This window comes from Eptesicus fuscus, chromosome 4 (assembly GCF_027574615.1).
Source record: "Eptesicus fuscus isolate TK198812 chromosome 4, DD_ASM_mEF_20220401, whole genome shotgun sequence".
Classification (NCBI taxonomy): Eukaryota; Metazoa; Chordata; class Mammalia; order Chiroptera; family Vespertilionidae; genus Eptesicus; species Eptesicus fuscus.
This window is the reverse complement of record NC_072476.1, coordinates 44,294,110-44,312,840: the sequence shown is the minus strand read 5'-3', so window position 1 is coordinate 44,312,840 and position 18,731 is coordinate 44,294,110. Positions and strand designations below refer to the sequence as shown.

Here is an 18,731-nt window from a genome sequence, read left to right as displayed (position 1 = left end):
ACTCCTTTAGGAATCTTCCAAGAGTGTGTATCGAAGGGCAGTGGTTGAGTATAGAGTGAAAGCAGCTTGTCAGTGCTAGGGTTTCACAAATTTTATCTCTAACAAAAGGCAAGTCTGCTTCATACTTTTTAAAAATTGAATGTGTTTCTTCTTTTTCCCCTTCCATTTCTTCTTTCTCCTTTTCTTGGTGTAAGGGGTTAGTTTAAAACGGTTTTAACCAGCTGGAATAATGGTCAGGATTAAGTCTGCATAGCACTTTGCTCCTAACTCAGGTACACCCTGGAACTGCAGCCCACAGCCATGCTAAATCATCAGGCATGTACCAGAGATTCCATTGCAAAGTGAACAATCTATAGAACGTTATTGAGTCAGCCTATTTCTCACAGACCCAATGTTTAATCATTTGTTTGGACCAGCTTTTAGATAATTGGATATAAATGTAGTCTTAGGAAACAAAAAATGATATTTAAGAAGTTAATATTCTGCCACAGACATGTCTACTGAAGACCTTGTTTTTTAATGAATGCATGCAATGATGATGTTCTTGGGCAATAGCTCTTAGAAGGTTATTCCCAGGACAAATATTATCACCTCTACTGCTCAGTAGGCCGTACAGTATAGGGAGTAATGACCCAGACTTTAAAGCAAGACCATTCTGGTTCAAATCCTGCTCTGTCATTTGGACCTAATCATTTACCAATTTTGTACTTTGGTTTCCTCCCATAAGACATGGGGATAATAATATTTCCTTCTCATAGACTTTCTTTCAGGATCGAATGAATTAACATTTATAAAGAACATAAAATTATATTTGCAATTTATATGGCACATACAACTAGTATGTACTATATAGTTTTTGTGAAATTTTTAAAAAAGTGTTTTGGCATTTCTCCCTGTCACCAAATGTGGGGTACTTAACGGATATTTTAATGTCACCGATGGTTTTGTTGTTGTTTTTACTTTATGTCGTACAGCTTGTCATTTCAGAAAATCTACGTGCTTTAAGAGAATCAACCACTGTTGCTATTTACCTGTTCTTTACCTGTGCTCACAGCCAGACAAGAACCACAAACACAATCTTTATTTCCTTCTCCCTCTGTGAGATTATTAATCAATCTAAACTCAGTAAGACCACAGTGGAATTTCATCATGGTGTTCCTTGTTGCTGTTCATTTAGAAATTATTTTGAATGAGCTACACACCTTCAAAAGGGGATCATACATTGTTAGAATCCCAAGAGACTTCATTAAGATAATCTATTCCAACCTCTCATTTGACAGGGAAATATTCCAGGTAAATCAAGAGCGAACTTAAAACAAAAGCCTAAATCCATGTGATGCCTGTTTAGGCAGTTTTCTTACCATGCCAGTCAGCCTTAAGACATAGTGTGTTTAAATGACATTTCCCCAGTGGATGAATATTTTCTTACTAGATCCAACTCAAAGACTCTTTGGGTGCTACTGCCAATCTGTTAAAGTAATGATATATACTATCCATTCACTGCAGAAATACAAACAGTTTTAATATACACACACTATATAATAATGCATGTTTACACATTCAACTTAATTTAACAAACAAGTATCAAGGAGAAAGGCACTCTACTCAGTGCTTGAGTAAATATTTGCATATATGTTCAAGAAAAACATTGGATTACTTGAGTCTAAAATCCAAAATAGGCAATTATCTAAAGCCGTATTACGTCAGACAAACACAGAAAGTCTCAAAAGAATGATTGCTTGACACACTAAAGTAGCCTTTAAATAAAATAACACTCTGTTTGGGAATGTCATGATCTTTAACAAGATGCATAGCGGGTCCATTTGTATCTTAGGACCTTCGGAAGCTTGGAAAGCAGAGCTGTGGAGCAGGCCACTCACCGGGCAGCGATGTAGAGGGTCCTGTTCATGATCATGATCATCTGGATGTCCAGTCGGTGCCTCTGCGTGCTGTTCCGTCCTGGCTTGTGGCCCACAAACACCGGATACTGTTTTGTATCTGTGAAAAGAGGAGATGGGGCAACAAAGGGAAAAGGAAATCAAGCCAAGCATTGACAGGGCAGGGAGAGAAAGGGGGCTGTCTACAAAACAAAACCATATTTAAGTCAGACCATGCCACCATTTTCCATCTTCAATGAGTCTGTTATTTTAGGAAAAATTATGACGGAAGAGTGCTCTTTAAAAGAATGATCATGTTACAGTTTCATTTTCAGATGGTAATAAGCCTGCATTTATATTTCTAAGTGTCACCATTTCTGACTTGTCCCTCTTCCTGGGGCTTAAACTTGCAAGTGAACCCTTTACATGAAGGTGCTCTTTTTCCCCAGTTCTCTTTTCATCTTCTTTAGAGTGCTAAGCCTGGGGGGCAGTCTGCCAAAGATCTTGTCTCGGGACAAAACTGTTTCAAAGCGGCCTTCCCATCAATCACCACAAAGGCAATGTGGTCTGGAGGCGAGAGCCCTCGACCAGGAGCCAGAAGAAAAATACAGTCTCCACAGGCGTCCAGTTGGAATAATCTGCCATTGAAGGCGGCCCTGCTAGGTTGGTTGGCATTCTAGGAACTGTGGGAAGTTCGCTCTTGAGTTAAGCAATTGGTTGATCTCACAGAAACGGGCAGTTTGACAGGACAGGGTCAAACTGAGTGTAGCCAGTCGGGTGATCTGGACTTTCCCTGGCTTGGAGAGTCAGTGAGCCTAGTTCTCCTTTCTCACAGTTCTCTTTGGTTGACAGTGGGCAATTTGTAATAATGCCTGACCTTTAGACATACCTACATCTCAAAAATCTCTCTGCCTTTAATCCTACAAACTTCGGAGCACAAGTATTCCTCCAAAGAAACTAAGGACACACATAAGATGAGTCACATTTAAAAAGCATTTGTTTTCAGGGGGTTGGGTGGGTATATAATGACTCGAAAACCATTCACAGATTTATGCTCAGACCCCTCACTTTAAACCTTAGTAGTATCTGGGCATGACTCACAGTGGGTGTCTTATTCAAGAGCCACAGTTATTTTACTCACAATTAAGCTTTAGTATGGAATTATCTCATGCCTTTCTCCCCACTGCTCTGAAATTTCATTTACCCATTCATTAAGGAGCTTGCTAAAGCAGTATCATGTCTCTGTAGTATCAAGGTTCAAGTGCTCACTGGAGTATCCTTTTCAGCAGCATTTGGGCTGGGGTCTCTTCTGATACCTATCTCAAATGGTGCTAAACTAATGCTTACTAAGGTTTGGTACCTTGAATTAGGTGGACTCTGCCACTTTGAGAATGATGATCTTAAACTACATAATTTGGCCTCAGTCATGTTCTGACTTCTGTTCTCTCATTGTTTTATGTATCAGTCTTGCCACCTCACCTTATAAAATTATCTTTTTCATCCCAGACCATCCAGCAGAAAGATGGGCATTAATGGATATTATTAGTATTCCATATTAGTTTAAACATCTTTTGTATGGTTTATTTGATGTTTGTTTTGGGATAATTACTGGGAAAATATATATTTGGGGAAAATGCCCTCTTTCATTTTTAATGTGATAAAATATTTTGTCTTTTGGAGGGAAGGAAAAAAAGTAGTAAATTGGCTGCTCCATCCAATATACAGATAAATTTTCTTCATTTGAGGAGTCAACTAAATTCTCAATCATGTTGCTTTCTATCCTCGTCAATGAAGCAGACCAAAAGGAAAGTTATATAGTTAAAACAGGCCCTTGGGATTAAAATTCACTCTACCTAAATCTAGCAATGATATAATCTCTAAGTCTAAAAAAAAGTTAATTTTTGTCTCTAGAATGCTCCAAAGCAGCCTTACTATTTTCTGTCTTTATCTTCTAGCAAATTCATATGTTAATTACATATGAAAATGTGCAATACTAGTAATCCCCAAGGGATAGTGATATCGTCCCACAGCTGGTTTCCAGCTGGATCACAGCCTCCATGTGGTAACGGAGACTTCATCGAAAGTATTGAGGGACGTTTCAAATGCTCACACATATGTGTCCTACAACAGCATTTAATGAAGTTATAGAACGGGCATCTCACCGACTTGAATTAACTTTGCCACCTGCACAAGTTCAAAGTGACCAACAAGTCTCCTATTCTGTTAAACTTTTTAATGTGTTACTGGTTGATGCAGGCTACAGTGTCCACAAAGGGAGAGAGTGGGATTGTGGGTACTTACAGTTGCCATGCGAAATACTGATTGGCTCAGAATCTTCTGGGAAGCCAGCCCCAGCGCAGTGCAGCAGTGTGAGATATAGCAGCAAGGCTTCTGGCCTCATAGTAGTTCAGCGGGGAGACTTTCTTTCTCTACTTCACCCTGCCAAAGAGCAAAGAAGGATTTTCTTTCTCTTTTTGCAAGTCAGCTTTATTCCATAAAAATGAAATGGCCTTGAAGATAAAGTTAAGAGAAAAGAGGTCTCTGCTTCACATCTTTTCCATTGTGAATTCACTGATGATTGTGTTTTACATAAGGAACCTGTATCCATCTATTACCCAACGGCACACCCGCCTTCCCCAGGCATCCGCGCACTTTCACACAGTTTCTCCCAGACATGTGACAGAGAGCCTTAGTTCCTCTGTCCTCAGCCTATAATAGGCTATTATCGGCGGCTATTTCACAATTATGAAACGGCATCCCTCAAAATGTGAACAACTGAAGAAACATTTTTTTAAAGGTGTAAATCCCTTTTCCTTCTCAGCAGGTTTTTAGCAGCAAGACGTGTTTTGTTTGGCCAGCCCAGGATCTTTCAAAAATTTGTAGGTGCCAATATTGAAAAATTAGGAGATTTCTAAACTTTATACAAATCAGAATGTCTTTCTTTCTTCTTTTCTTTCTTTTTTTTTAAATCCTCACCCGAGTATATTTTTTCTATTGATTTTTAGAGAGAGTAGAAGGAGGGGGAGAAACATAGAGAGAGAAAAACATCACGCAAGAGAGACACATTAATTGGTTGCCTCCCGCATGCACCCCAACTGGGGCCAGGATCAAGCCTGCAACTGAGGTACGTGCCCTTGACAGGAATTCAACCCAAGACCTTCCAGTCTGAGGGCCGACGCTCTAACCACTGAGCAACCAGCTAGGGCCAGAATATCTTTCATACTGACCTAAATAACAGTTCCTCTCAGGCACCACACCCCTCCCTACCCCCAACACACACACACACTCTCTCTCCCTCCCTCTCTCCTATACCTATAACTGGTCCCATTCACTATTTCCATTACCTGCTTGACCCTTTAGTTGAGATTTTCACCCTTGCTTTCTGTAATTCCATAGTAATTCTATAGTGACCTTAGACATACATAAAATTACAGAATCGAATCTGTGATTAAAAAGAAGTAAATGGCTCTTTTCAGACTCTGAAGAATACTCTAGGGAGAATTTGAAGCCACATCTTAAAATGGGAGGGTTGATTTAAAAAAAAAAAAAAAAAGCATATCCCTGTATATTTTAGTCTCATATACCACCTTGCAATGAAATAGTCATGAATAAAAGTGCCAGATATACTGTTCTACCCATCTGTATTTTCCTAAAGATGCTCTTTATGTGTAGAAAAAAACTCTAAATCTTAGAAGTAAAAACCATTCCATGTAGAGCAGCTGGATACAGTGAAAGAAGACTATTAAAACAGTAAATATCACATAATTCTGAGGCATATTTCAAACAAGTGTTGCTCTATCAGGGAAGTTAATGTAAAATGAGGATATCTTTTCATCTCTCCAGAGCAGTAAAGCCTTAGAAGTAGCCTGCCAAAGATGATCTCTTTTGAACAAAGCTATTTTACATTAGTCCATCAATCATTTAAGATTTGTGTGTAGAAAGGTCAAACTTAGTAACAAACTGCTAACTTATGCTTTTTAGAACACCACTTAATATAAGATACCTATGTCTCTCTTTTTCATGCCAAAAAACGCATTAATAAGTCCGGAGTGTTGCATTACAACTTACAATTTTACAGTTACCGCTGGGTCTTAATAGTTTTTTCAGTTGAAAAGTGCACATTAACTAATTGGCTTTATCTTAAAAATCAAAGAGGGAGCGAGGCTGAAAGAATAGCCAAATCAATTCCATATCTTCAGCTCTGATGTATAGATTAAAATTAAACTTTAAATGATAACTTGTTCAAAGGGGTGACCTGTTACCAAGAGACATAAACATGTATTTATAGACAGGTTAAACACAGTAGCCCATTCATCTATTCATTTTCCAGTTCTTCCTATTCTGGAGAATCTCATCCCAAAGTGAAGAAGCTCTGAGGTACTCATATTTGTTTCTCATAGTTTGTGTTCAGTATAACAATGAAGAGGTGAAATCAATAATAAGAGTTAAGTAAAACATAAACCAGACATCAGTTGGCTGTTATAGTTTAGATGAGAAAGTATATGGGGAAGAGGAAGCGGCAACATTTACCAAGAGCTCCAGAGCTGTATTACAGTGTTATACAGGAGCATAGTACCTCAGAGAGTTTGCAGCATGTAATGGAAGAATAATGGGACTCAAAAGACCGAGTCTCATTTCTTTAGCAATCTTTGGGAATATGTGTATACTTTTAAAGATTAATTTTTCTTGACATGACAAATGAATCTCTATCCTTCCACAACTGCATTCATTTTTGTGCAAATGTCCTACAAGCTAATAAAGTTCTGCTATTTTATTATATCTCCTGATTTTATCTTTTTCCATCTTAAAATTGGGTTAGATGCAACATTCTCAACCCCAGAGGCAGGCAGGAAGAGCATTGGATGCAGAATAAATATACTTATTACACACTTCAGTGGCTTCTTTTAATCCCTACACATAGCCAGGATCATGGCTGAGACGGGTTATTTAAATATCTCCAGGTTTAGCCCTGGCTGGTGTGGTTCAGTGGTAGAGCATCGGCCCAAGGACCAAAGGGTCTTGAGTTCTATTCCTAGTCAAGGGTACCTTCCCGGGCCCCAGACAGAGTGCAAGCAGGAGGCAACCAATCGATGTCTCTCTCTCTCTCTCTCTCTCTCTCTCTCTCTCTCTCTCTCTCTCTCTCCGTCCCTCCTTTCCACTTTCTCTAAAATTCAATGGAAAAACTTATCCTCAGTGAGGATTAACAAAAAATTTAAATATCTCCAGGTTTAGAATAGGGCTCTATGCCAGGAAAAAAATAGCTGTTTCATGTGTCTTTCTATCATCACACCATCAACTTGTTAGCGTGTACATCATATGGGTGAGGGTGTTCTGGCAGTACCGGTTAATCTTGGCCAGTCCACATGAACACCTTACAATTTTCTTCAGCTGAGGCTTTGATGTATAGCTGCTCCCTTCCTACACAACTTCGGGCTCTAAACCTTGTAAATATATAGTCAATATATTTTCTTATTGAAGTGATTACTTGGTGGAGAGATCCCAATTCAATCACACTGTCATTTTCCATCCTGTAGAACATAGGTTGGCTATCCCCGCTAAGAGCAATGGGATTGGCTGGGAGAACAAAAGCAAACGACAACTTTCCACTGTGCCTCAAAATCTTGAGTTGGCTTGGTCTGCGGCGATTATAGGTATTGTTTAGGTAATCTTCGAAACTTTAAGTGTTACCTACAAATGTTTTGGGGCATCTGCAGACATTTGTTGGTTTCCCTCTCTGTAACCCTGCTTATAGAGGCTAACCTGGCAGACTAAAGCAGCTATCCAGAAAATTAGATAATGGAAAGATGGTCAATATGAGGATTCTAAACAAAAGTAAGTAATTTACTTCAGAAGGAAGCTTATTATGCCTGAATTTTCCATCTAATTGTCTCAACCTTCCATTATGCTTAGCCTGAAGAGAAATGCCCTTTGTAAAATACACCATTACTATAAAGTTGTAATCCTATTCTTTCCTAACCCACAAAATTCATGGAAAACCTTAAGCTAGTTTAATAGGCATCTGTTGGTGAATTTATTAGGTCTGTTTGGGTTAATCTAAAGTTAATTATACAACTTTATTCTGAGTCAGATGGTCAAGAATTGTGTTGACTTTCTACATGCTCTGAGCCCTGAGAAAAATTCTTTTTATTGTAATTTTCCCCTATAGTTTTTAAGGCCAAACTAATGCATAAAGTGGTGTTGTGACCGCTGGCTGCTGTAAGCTAAATGGACCTTGCAGAAGGCCAGGAAACTAGCCTTCAGGCATTCCAGATTGAGGACCAAACAAACGAGATTAAAAAGAGTCTGTATGAAAATCCTGTGACTGTGTTTGTGTTGATAATTGTTTTTTAAAATGATCAAATATTCCATTCCACCACTCCACCCTCCATACCCTTGTCATTCATATAGCAGGTCATTGTGTCAGCAAAGCATTAACAAAGGGAATGTCACTAGAACTGTTAGAGTAGGTAGAGCTAGACAGACATGAACTGGATAGATGGCTACCATCTAAGGGAACACGGGGGAGACATAACAAACAAGAATTAACCAAGAGTTAGAAGACACAAGAGTGAGGAAGGGAGAGACTTAAAACCTCCTCCAGGAATGTGGTCTATAGCTTTAATCCAGGTGAGGCATCCTTGAAACCTGAGGAGGTTTTCAACTCAACTCCAGGGTATAAAATCTCAGATGCCCAAATGAGTGGGGCACTTGGTTCAGCTTTGGCCAGCTAAGCTTCCTGCTTGGACTATCTCTGAGTGTATTTCCTTTTCTTGCAAATACACTCTTGCATGCTTTGCTTCTATTTGGTACTGTCTCTTGTTTGAATTCCTCCCTACCATCAAGACAAGAACCAAGGGCACAGAGACCACCTCTGACAGAACTGGAAATGATTTATGAAGTCAGAGAATGAGGTTATAAATTGCTACATCTTATTTCTGATTAATCAGGATAATTTCATAAGAGCCACTAGGCCTGGGAAGCCCAGCCACAGGGCCACTCCCATTTACCCCGAGATGCGGTCAATTCTCCGCCCAAGTATTTCCCCAAATCCTGCCCCGGCAAAATCTACTTGGACTCACAAAACTGGTAGGATTGGCCAAAGCTGGCTCACAGAGAACAAATAAACAAATAGACTAGCTGCTAGCATTTAGGAGAGGAAAGAAAAGTGGAGAAGATTTAACATACAACTCCAGATTTCTGGTTTCTTAAAAAAAGAAATCAGAGATCTGGCTTTGTGGGCCAAAATTACACATGACCTACATTCCGGAGCTGAGGAGTAGCTGTCCAAAGCAGAGGCGCTGGCCCTCTCCAGTTGGAAACATTCCCACCACTCTCCATTGTCTTCTGAAGCCTTTCTCACCCCCTAAAACTTTACTGCCTGACCCCGGAAAACGCTGAGGGCAACCTCCACGCCACTCAGGAGCAGCACCCCACCACTGCTGCTCGAGTTATTGTGCTCGTCCTTGCCATCATGCGCAAGTTGCTCAGTGTCAGTCAGTCTTCGCAAGTGAACCTGGTGGGACCCAATGTCTGTGCGCACAGATGAATGGATGTTGCTTGTTTCAAACACCCAGTTGGGCAGCTGCACACTGTTTACATGTCCAACTGCAGCAAACAGTTCATCAGTGCACTTGGACTTGGCTGTAGCAGTACAATTTGTGTCTGATTTGGAACAACAACAGCATCTTCCAGAACACTGGCATCCAAATGAACATGTTAATAATAAGTGGGGGAAAAAAGATGAGAAAAATAATTTACCTGAAAACTAGCAAATACAAAATGTGCTTGATAATTGTGGCCTAGAGATAAAAAGGAAGTGATAGCAATGGCCCTTTTTCTAAGAAGCAAATTACTACCAGGTTTCAGTAATTCTCTTAAGAAGCACATTTTCTAGTCCTGTCTGGGTAGCTCGGTTGGAACGTCATCCTGTGCTCCAAAAGGTCGTTGATTCGATTCACGGTCAAGAAACATACCCAGGTTATGGGTTGGATCCCCCATAGGGGTGAGGCAACTAATGTGTTTTTTCTGTCTCTCTCCCTTTCTCTAAGTTCAATAAAAACATGCCCTCAGGTGAAGATTTAAAACAAAAAAGCACGTTTTCTACTGCCATCATGGGAAGTTTTAAAGATAATAATTCACACTGGCCTTAATAGAAAGAAGGGTAGGCTAACAGTGTGACCCTGGGTAAGTCACACAGCCTCCTTGGCCGCTAGTTTCCTCACCTGTAAATTGGGAGGATACGGAATGTAAAAGCCTCTGGTACTCCTCCAGGCTCTGAGATTGTACAATTCTAGGCGACTGTGCCCCGATGAAGAAGGGAGTGGGTATGTGAAGATGATTAGGGAGGACAGTACATGGAGTGACCCTGGGCCGGGACACGTCATTGTAACCCGTGTCCAAGGCCAGGGACACCACCTGGAGGTGTGAGGGTGGGAGGAGGAGGAGGAGTTGAGGCAGGTGGCTGCTGGAGCTCCGCACGGTGGGCAGTGGGGCCTGGCGCTAGTGCTTGTCTTGGCACGCGCCAGGTTTATGGCTCTGGGATTATGGCAGCGGTTGGGCAGTAAAAGCCCCATGCACCTGGTGAGCGCTCTTTCCAAAGGGAACACGGCTGGTTTTCCTGCCCTCTTTCCTGGTTCCCCTCAACTGCACTTGGCTTGGGAACTCTAGAGGTAATCAGTGCGTCTGTGAGGGAGTGGCACTGTGTGTGGCAGTGATGAGGGATGGAGCAGCCCAAGCTCCCTTCACTGTCCCTGTCCTCGGACTGCTCCAGGACCCGCATGAAAGCTGCAGTTCCTCAAGCCAGCAGGCGGCACTGCCTTAGTTTTAGGACAAAGTTCAAGTCCCATAAGTACAGAAATTCTAACCGGGCCAAAGAGACCACCATTGTTACCGTGTGATCACATTCGGAGCTTCGTTGAGTTTTACACGAAGGATAACATTTTCCTTTTTATTGCTTCTGCTGTCTGACCTCCGCATCTTTGCCCGTACAAGGGGGATTGTCTTTGTAAATCTGAATCAAAATCAGTTTTAAAGCTCCTACATGAAATCAAACCACTGCTAATAAAGAGAGGGGAGCAGGAAGAGCAGAGGGTAAAATCCTGGGCTTTGGATTCCTCTGTCCCACTGACTTGCTGGGACTGCTGGCAAAATGCTGGCACTTCCTGAGCCTCCGTTCCCATCTTTGGTAAAACGGCCTCAGGATTGGTTGTGAGATAATGTACAGAAGCATTTGTAGCTCTCGGAAAATGTTTGTCAGTGGAGATACAAAAAATTACCTTTTAATACCTTTTCTTGGAGTTCCTTAAGAAATTCGCAGGACGGCCCCAGACTAGTAACTGGTGTTTCGCTTGTTCACCGGAGAAGCAGCCCTCTCTCACCCTCCTTCTCCCGCTTCCTCCTTGAGGCCACCAGCTGCCTCACACTGGACTGGGCAGCTGGAGAAGGAGGAGAGTCTGCCCCAGCATGGCGTAACTCAGAGTGTGGGATTTTTTAAATGCAGATCACAGTACTCACACAAATGCAAAGGAAAATAATGATTTGGGAAATGGAGAATGGATAGGGTGGAAATAAAAATTTACTGAGCACTTTGTGTGTGCAAGGTACATATGCATATTATTTGACATCACAGCAACCCAGAGACACAGGCCTCATTATCTCCATTGTGCACACAAGGACAACTGAGGCTCAGAGTAGCCGGACAACATGTCCAGACAGCACACAGTCCACATTTGCCACACATCCGGGAAAAGGGAAAGCCAGCCTCAAACCCTGGTCTCTGTGATGCCACAGTTTGTGTCTTTCCCAGTACAAAGAACGGGGACCAGAAGGAAGGCTGGAAAGAGATGCTAGCATAAACGGAAACTGCACTTAAGATAATAGTTGACATGGACAGAGTGGCTGAACATCCCTAATGGCTTCAGTAATAAAAATCTATAAAAGGAGTATACACAGTGGCTTGCAAACATGTCGGCGTGCAAGGCTCATTCCACTTTATGGGCCTGTGCTTGCAGGCTCAGGTGATAGGAAAGATGCAAACGCTTCTCAACCACAGTTTTAGGAGGAATTGATTATCTCGTGACACCACTGTGTTCAGAGAAACCACTTGCTTACAGCCTCCTTAATAGTAATGTTTTAAAGTCAATATATCAGAGAGAACAGGGTAAGGACAAGGCTGCCTGCTTCACTAGCTGACACGATAAACCGATTTGGACACCTCTCAAGTTAGAGTAAGAAACCTCTGCCCAGAGAGAGGAGGGAGGGCAGGTGTTTGTGCAAAAAAATCCAGCTTGCTGCACGCTGAGGACCTGTCTCACAGAGATCCGAACTGCTGATTATTCTTGCACCAAAGGAACATTTTGAGAATTACAGAGTGTTTCAACAGCAGGTGTCCTTCACTAACCTCCACAGCCCTGTGTCCCGGACTGGAGCAGAAAGAGGATGCTGCTGTCCACAGGATGCATAGCTGGGCCCTCCGAAGATTACTTCCCAAATGGAATTAGGAACAACTTGGCCATTGATTTTGGTTGAAACCTTTACTGTACACCCAATCTTCAGGGACCACGCTGGCCACTGTTTGCTGATATTGCATTAAGATATAAGGCTCATGCAAATGAGAAAAATAGCTCTAGCCTCTTAATAAGGCAGCTAGTCTTTCTCTCCTCCTGTCCTCAGTCATTAGCAGAGACATAAAAGGACCCATTTCGGAGGAAAGGGAAATGCCACAGACCAAACTTCCACATGTTTTGGAGAATGATGATGGCATTCTATGGAGCATAATAATAAATATCGACTGTGTATAATTGATGTTCCATTTTAAGTCTAAAACCACTATCACAAAGGAACAGGAAGCCAGCTATGAATTTAGAAGAACAGTGAGAAAAAATATTTTTGGAAAAATTAAGGTTGTTTGTAAACCTGTTATCTTCTAAGGGGAGAAGGCAAGCCTTGTGTTTCAGGTGATCCTTTGTTACGACAGTTTTCTTTCTCTCTACCAATACCCCTACACACTCCCACACTCCCTCGCACTCTTGAGCCAGTGCATTTAATGTACTTTGCTTGGAGGTTTCAGATACAGTCTAACGACTCTTTAGGGCTCTGCAGTTATAGTCATGATCTTAGCAGGCCTGATAATACTGTGGCAAACCAGCTTGATCTCAAAGAGCTGCAACAATTCCCATCACATTTACCGATGTCACACCCCAGCTTTTTGCCACCTCTGTCTTTTTCAACTTTTGTGATTTGCTGAACTCAAACATCTGCTCCAGAAACAGAAACAAATGCCCCCTTTGTTTTCCTGTTGAGGAAACTGAGGCCCTGAGAAGTCAGGTCCCTTGCGAAATGCGGCCCAGTTCAAAAGTGGCAAAGCTAAGCAGCAATTGAGGACGCCTGACTCCTCCACCGGGCTCTGTCCCTACATTATGCTGCTTTCAGAAAGGAAGCCAAGACTCATTCATTTCTCCTTGGCTTGCTGCCTGATGTTCATTACTTCCATTGCCTGATTTCCATCTTACTGATTCCCTGCGTTTCTGCTGGGAGCCGGCTCTGTGCTAGATGCTGGTACAGACAGAGATGGAAAAAAAGGTCCCCTGTGTCACCCCTACCCCCACGGGACCTCACTCTTTAGTAGATGGGCCTCACGGCTCTGGGCCATTGTCCCCAAAATAGAACATGAACAGACAACAATAACTTTTCAAAGAGAAATTAAAATTCTGTTAGGAAGAATACTGCCTGGAGCATGAAGAGGTTGCAGAGGCATGTGGGTGGGGTGATCGGTGAAGGCCTCTGGTTGGAGAAAGCCTGGCAGGTTGCACGTTGGTACACTGTGGACCGTGGGGGTTAGAGGAGGGTCAGGGAGGAGCAAGACATTTCAGGTAGAAAAACAAGGTCAAGAGAGTGGGATGTTAAAATAAACAACTCCATGCCAGTTGGACTTTCAGAAAGTCAAATTGGACCATTTCACTCTTTGCTTAAGGAGTTTCAAATTATTTGTCTAAATAGATGGATTTTTTTTTTCACTTCATCTAAAGTTCAGTCTAATAATTATAGCAAAATAAAGATCGTGTCTGATTACTCTTTCCTTCTAAGAATACGGCAGAAGAAGAAGGAGGGGCAGGGAGTGGGGCATAGGTGTGAAGCCAAATCTCAGAAAATTGGTGTTTAGTCATTCAAGGTGCTATGTGAGTTACTGTCACAGTCCTCTCTCTTTGGGTGTCTGCACATTTGTAATTTCATTAAAAATGAAGTAAAGGGCAAAAGTAACATGCCTAAATTGAGGGCACTTTCCCCAGCCCTTAGAAAAAGGTTTGTAGAGAGACTTCAACTACAGATATTAATGACCGGAGTTTTCCATGATCCTTTGTCAAAACCCTAAGCCGATTTGAACCAAAATAGAGCAATCGTTGGCCTTTGACAGGATGCCTCTCCCTGGTAATTTCTCCTCTGTTCAGTGTGGTCAATAGAAAACAGAGCCTCCCAGCCATAACTCTCCCCTTCCTGCTCCTTGCTGGGCCTGGGATTGCTCAGGCCCACAAGGCTGCAGGGCTGTGTTCTCTCCCACTTCGGAGTGGAAGTCAAGTCAAACTTGGCTCAGAGAGAAATAAAAACAACCTGCAAGCCTCCTTCTCTGAACTCTGAGTAATGGCCTAAAATAACAATATCACCAATCACAGATGATTGGAACTTTGACTGAACCCTACAAAAACTCTTACTGCCTTTTTGGTAACAAGTCTCAAGATCAGGATGTGAAAAACATTCCCTTGCATTAGACTTCGGATCAGGCTCTCTCGCGCTCGCTGCATGCCACTTTTCATTGTGCTCCTTGTCTCCTTCAATGAGCTCTGATGCTCTCCCAGTCCCCCGAGAGCCAAAAACAGAGTTTAAATTTGACTACAGGCTTCTAATTGTATATCAAGAGACATCATGTCATTTTAGGATCCGCTCCACAACGAAGCATGATACCGCTGACTAGGGTTTTTCATCAGTAAAATATTATAAACATAGTGGATTATCTATATGTATATCTCATCCAGAACAAAAATGAGATGAAAACATTATCTCTTGAGTTTCCACAATGCTCTTATATTCTTTAGGAAATTCATTTTTTTTTTTAATTAAAAAGGGTGGGCAAGGAGGGGAGAAAGTGGGGGGAGAGTAGAGAGAGGGGGAGAGAAGGGAGGGTGCGGTAGAACCTGTGCTATGTTCTGATAAACCAGATGAAAACTGCAAACCCATACATTTAAACCTATTTAAATTTATTATTGAATTTGGAAGATATTGCTAAATTTTTCTGGAATGAGTGATATCTTTATTGGCTTTGCTCATGTTCTTTACACAGAGAGAGCTCCTCATCAGGCTGGCTGGATTTACTGGGAGCGGGTATCAGTTTGAATTGGGGTGGAGAGAGCACCATTCACTAGTTGCCTCTTCTCAATCAGTCACATCTAGTGATAACACTCCCTAAAATGCCCATCTGTTTTTAAAGCGAAATCCTACCCTCAAAATTAATAACTATTTCCAAACATCCTGAAAATATGCTTCCTTAAGGCCAAATAAGAGAAAGTTCCAGGAAACTATGGGTTTGTTTAAATGTCTCTAGCACTTAACGACTTGATTCCTTACGTAGGTGACTTAAAAGTCACAGTACAGAAACAGATTTACAGACCCGTTCACAGAGATGAAGGGGGTCAGCATCTGGATGAACTATTATGTTGGTAGTAGTTAATTTTAATTAAATATACCTCGCTTCTCCATAAGTTTATAAGAAAACCAAGGCTCATTTCTCTCTGTTCCTCTAAATGTGGATGAAACAAGTTGGTTTTGGAAATACAGGTCCACAATCCCTTATTTGCAATTACAAAAAAACAACAAAACAAAAACAAACCCCCAAACCTGGAAACCAAAAGTTTTCCTATTCATTCTGTGGCAAAACTTGACCTGCACTGACATGAGACCATTTAAAGTCTTTTTTAATCTAACTCTTAGGATGCATATGTACACATTTCACTGCACAATCATTGGTGGTTGGATTACTGGATGCTGCCCCCACAGGCATATATGTCCCAGATTACTGTTCCTGAAATCTGAAAAATTTAAAACCCCAAAAAACATCTGTTCCAAGAAGAGACTGTGGAACTTTATTCCTTCATCCCTGAGGAGATTAAAAAGGAGGGCAAGGAGACCCTCTGAGAATTTCCAGCACTGGTTCCAAACCGAGGAACTCTCTAGTGACCCCATGGTGAAGCGTGAGATTCCCATAGAATTTTAAAAATGTAATCGATTTCACTTATATTTTAAAATCTTATTATAAAGAATATTATCATATTATACTTTACTTGCAAGAATAATTCAGAGATTGTGAATTGCTGACTGTGTTATCTAGTCTTAATTTCCTATCTTGTGTTCATAACAGGGTTCCAGGCTCCTAGCCATACAAGCAACTGACAAGACCTGGCTGCCACAACATGAATGATGCTCAGCACGGAGGTGATCTTGGTAGAGGTGGTCTGTCTCATGCCTCTCGGGTGAGCAGTGACATCCCGCAGCGCACGTGTGACTGCCTCACCTGGTGCAGCAACCCCAGCCTGGACACACTTCATCTTCCTTCCATCTGACAGCCAACTACAGGTGGGTCAGCCCCCTTCTTCTCTCCGTGCTAAATGTGTCGCCGTCGCAGGCTCTCTGTGCAATTGGTGGTGGTGTCTCCAAAGGAATATCCAGTGTCTGCAGCCTGTAACCTTTCTCTCCCCAGAGGAATGACCCTGGGGATGGCTTTTTCCAGCTCCCATAATCAGAGGGAATGGTCAGCTGGCAGGGTCTGCTCGCTGCCTAATTTTCAAATACCTGCAACTTTCTTTTCATATAACACCAGTAAGCTGAAAGATTAAGTTTAAAAAATGAAGAATTTGTATTTCAAGACTAATTTGGGAGGGCAACGGTTATCTTGGGGAGTGACAAAGGAGGAAGACATACTCTCTCCCTCTCCCCTTCCTCTAGGAAGGGCCTCTCCACACACTGGCCCCTGCTTTCGCTCTCACTGAGTAGACACTGGGCATCAGGTACGGCGGTAATCAGCTCTAACTCTGCGATAAAGTGGAGGCACGTGGTTAATAGCAGCAATCCAAATTATCGGGAGGGAAAAGAGCACATGGATATTACCAATTAACCCATGAATCGAAAGAGAAATAAATAAATAAGCCTTGCAATCCCCATAATTAATAGCCCAGCAGACAATCACTGTAATTACAATCTCTGTGAGAGAGACCAGAATCAGGAGGGAAAGTGAAATTATCCAATAAGCTTGAGTGTGACAAGTGGAAACCAAATTAAAGTGCTGAGGGTAAGACAAATGAGAGGCGATAAATCAGAGAGAAAGCGAGCTTGAGCCCATGTCCAGCCTAGCAGCGGGGCCTGGGCAGCTGGCCACCCCAGGAGAGCACAAGGATCCCTGAATGCACATGCTCCGAGGCATAGGAAATGCATAGTAAACGGCTTTGAAAACTACTCATTGCCTGGTTATTGGAAAGCCCAGAGGCCCATCTGGGTCAGGCAGGCTTTCACTGGTAAGGATTTGAAGGGCTGAGCAGTGAGACGGAAAAAGCAAGGCTCTGGAACAGGTGGAAAAGGAATAATGCATGAACTTTTCTAACGGCACATTCCCCTAGTGATATTCTTCCTGTTCGGTTAACATAATCTTCATCACTCCAAAGAGTGAAAAAAGAAAAGTCATTCTGAAGTGGTATGCAAGAATAATCGGATGTGTTCTTCACAGACCTATTAATCAGCCCTTTCCAGCAACACTAAGGTATGAAAGAAGGCCGAGACCCACCCAGAATCCTCAGTGAGGAGAGAGCAAGATGCTGTATGGCACCTGAGCAAGATGACCCAAGCTTGGGCACTGCGTCACCATATGAAAGTGAGGGGCCTAGGAATGCCTCCTCCTCCCTCACACAAAAAGTATATTTGAAGGTTAAGCATCAATAGTAATTTTTTCCATTTTTGCAAGCACTTTTACTCCAAAGGAGCATTGCTTTGGTACATCATGAATTACTTCTTTAACGTTTTGGCAGAGAAAACATAGTACAAGTGTGTAGGCATTGAGACAGGACTTTATTTTCAATGTTCAGTAAAATAAGAAACTGCCTCTGTTAGTGGTTTGCCTTCACTCATCCATTCATTCACTCAAGAAATGGTGGAGTCTAACATGTGCAAGCAGGGCACTGTGCTGGGACAGAGTGGGATACTGAGGTCATGGGCTTTGTCATGGGTTCTGTGCCTGTCAAGAGCCCTCAGACCACTGTGGGAGATAGTACCTGAGCAGCTAGCTGTACCGAAGTGGAAGGCAATGTAAATGGAAAAGGAAATACTTTAGGAGTTCAGAAGACTGAGAGGTAATATCCAGATACTGATTCTACAGCCCAAACACATGCCAGATTTGTCTACTTCTCTACATGCTACCTGCCACCTAGGATCGTCCAATCCACCATCAGCACCTGCTTGGACAACTGCAGTAGCTTCCTAATCAGTTTCCCTCCTTCCATTTGGCGATCTTTCCATTTAATCTCCACGGAGAGGCTGATGGTCTTTTTAGAAACATATTTCAGATCATGTCCTCTCCTGCATGAAACTCTTATGGTCACTTATTGTGTTTACAACGAGGTTGAAACCCACAATCCAGGATGCAAAATGTGCCACATACTCCCTTGCCCCCATCTTGTTACATCCCACCATTTCCTAACTCTGCTCCAGCCCCCAGCCTGGCTTCCCTCAAACACAGGCTCTCACTCCTGCCTGTGGACTTGCTGCTCCTTCCACCTGGAACGATATTGCCCTCCCCGCATCCAGTTTTCCTATAACTGG

At 42.2% G+C, this 18,731-nt stretch overlaps 1 protein-coding gene across 1 annotated transcript in view; it reads right to left on the bottom strand.

The window, feature by feature from the left end:
• The window catches only part of SEMA6A (semaphorin 6A), a 124,781-nt gene that overhangs the window by 54,285 nt on the left and 51,765 nt on the right, over positions 1-18,731 (bottom strand). The window contains exons 2-3 of the mRNA XM_054714974.1: positions 4,179-4,316; positions 1,881-1,998 (exon numbers count right to left, since the gene is read on the bottom strand). Of these exons, the coding sequence (XP_054570949.1) occupies positions 1,881-1,998; positions 4,179-4,278 (218 nt within the window). The 5' untranslated portion in view covers positions 4,279-4,316. The remainder of the gene's footprint in view (positions 1-1,880; positions 1,999-4,178; positions 4,317-18,731) is intronic.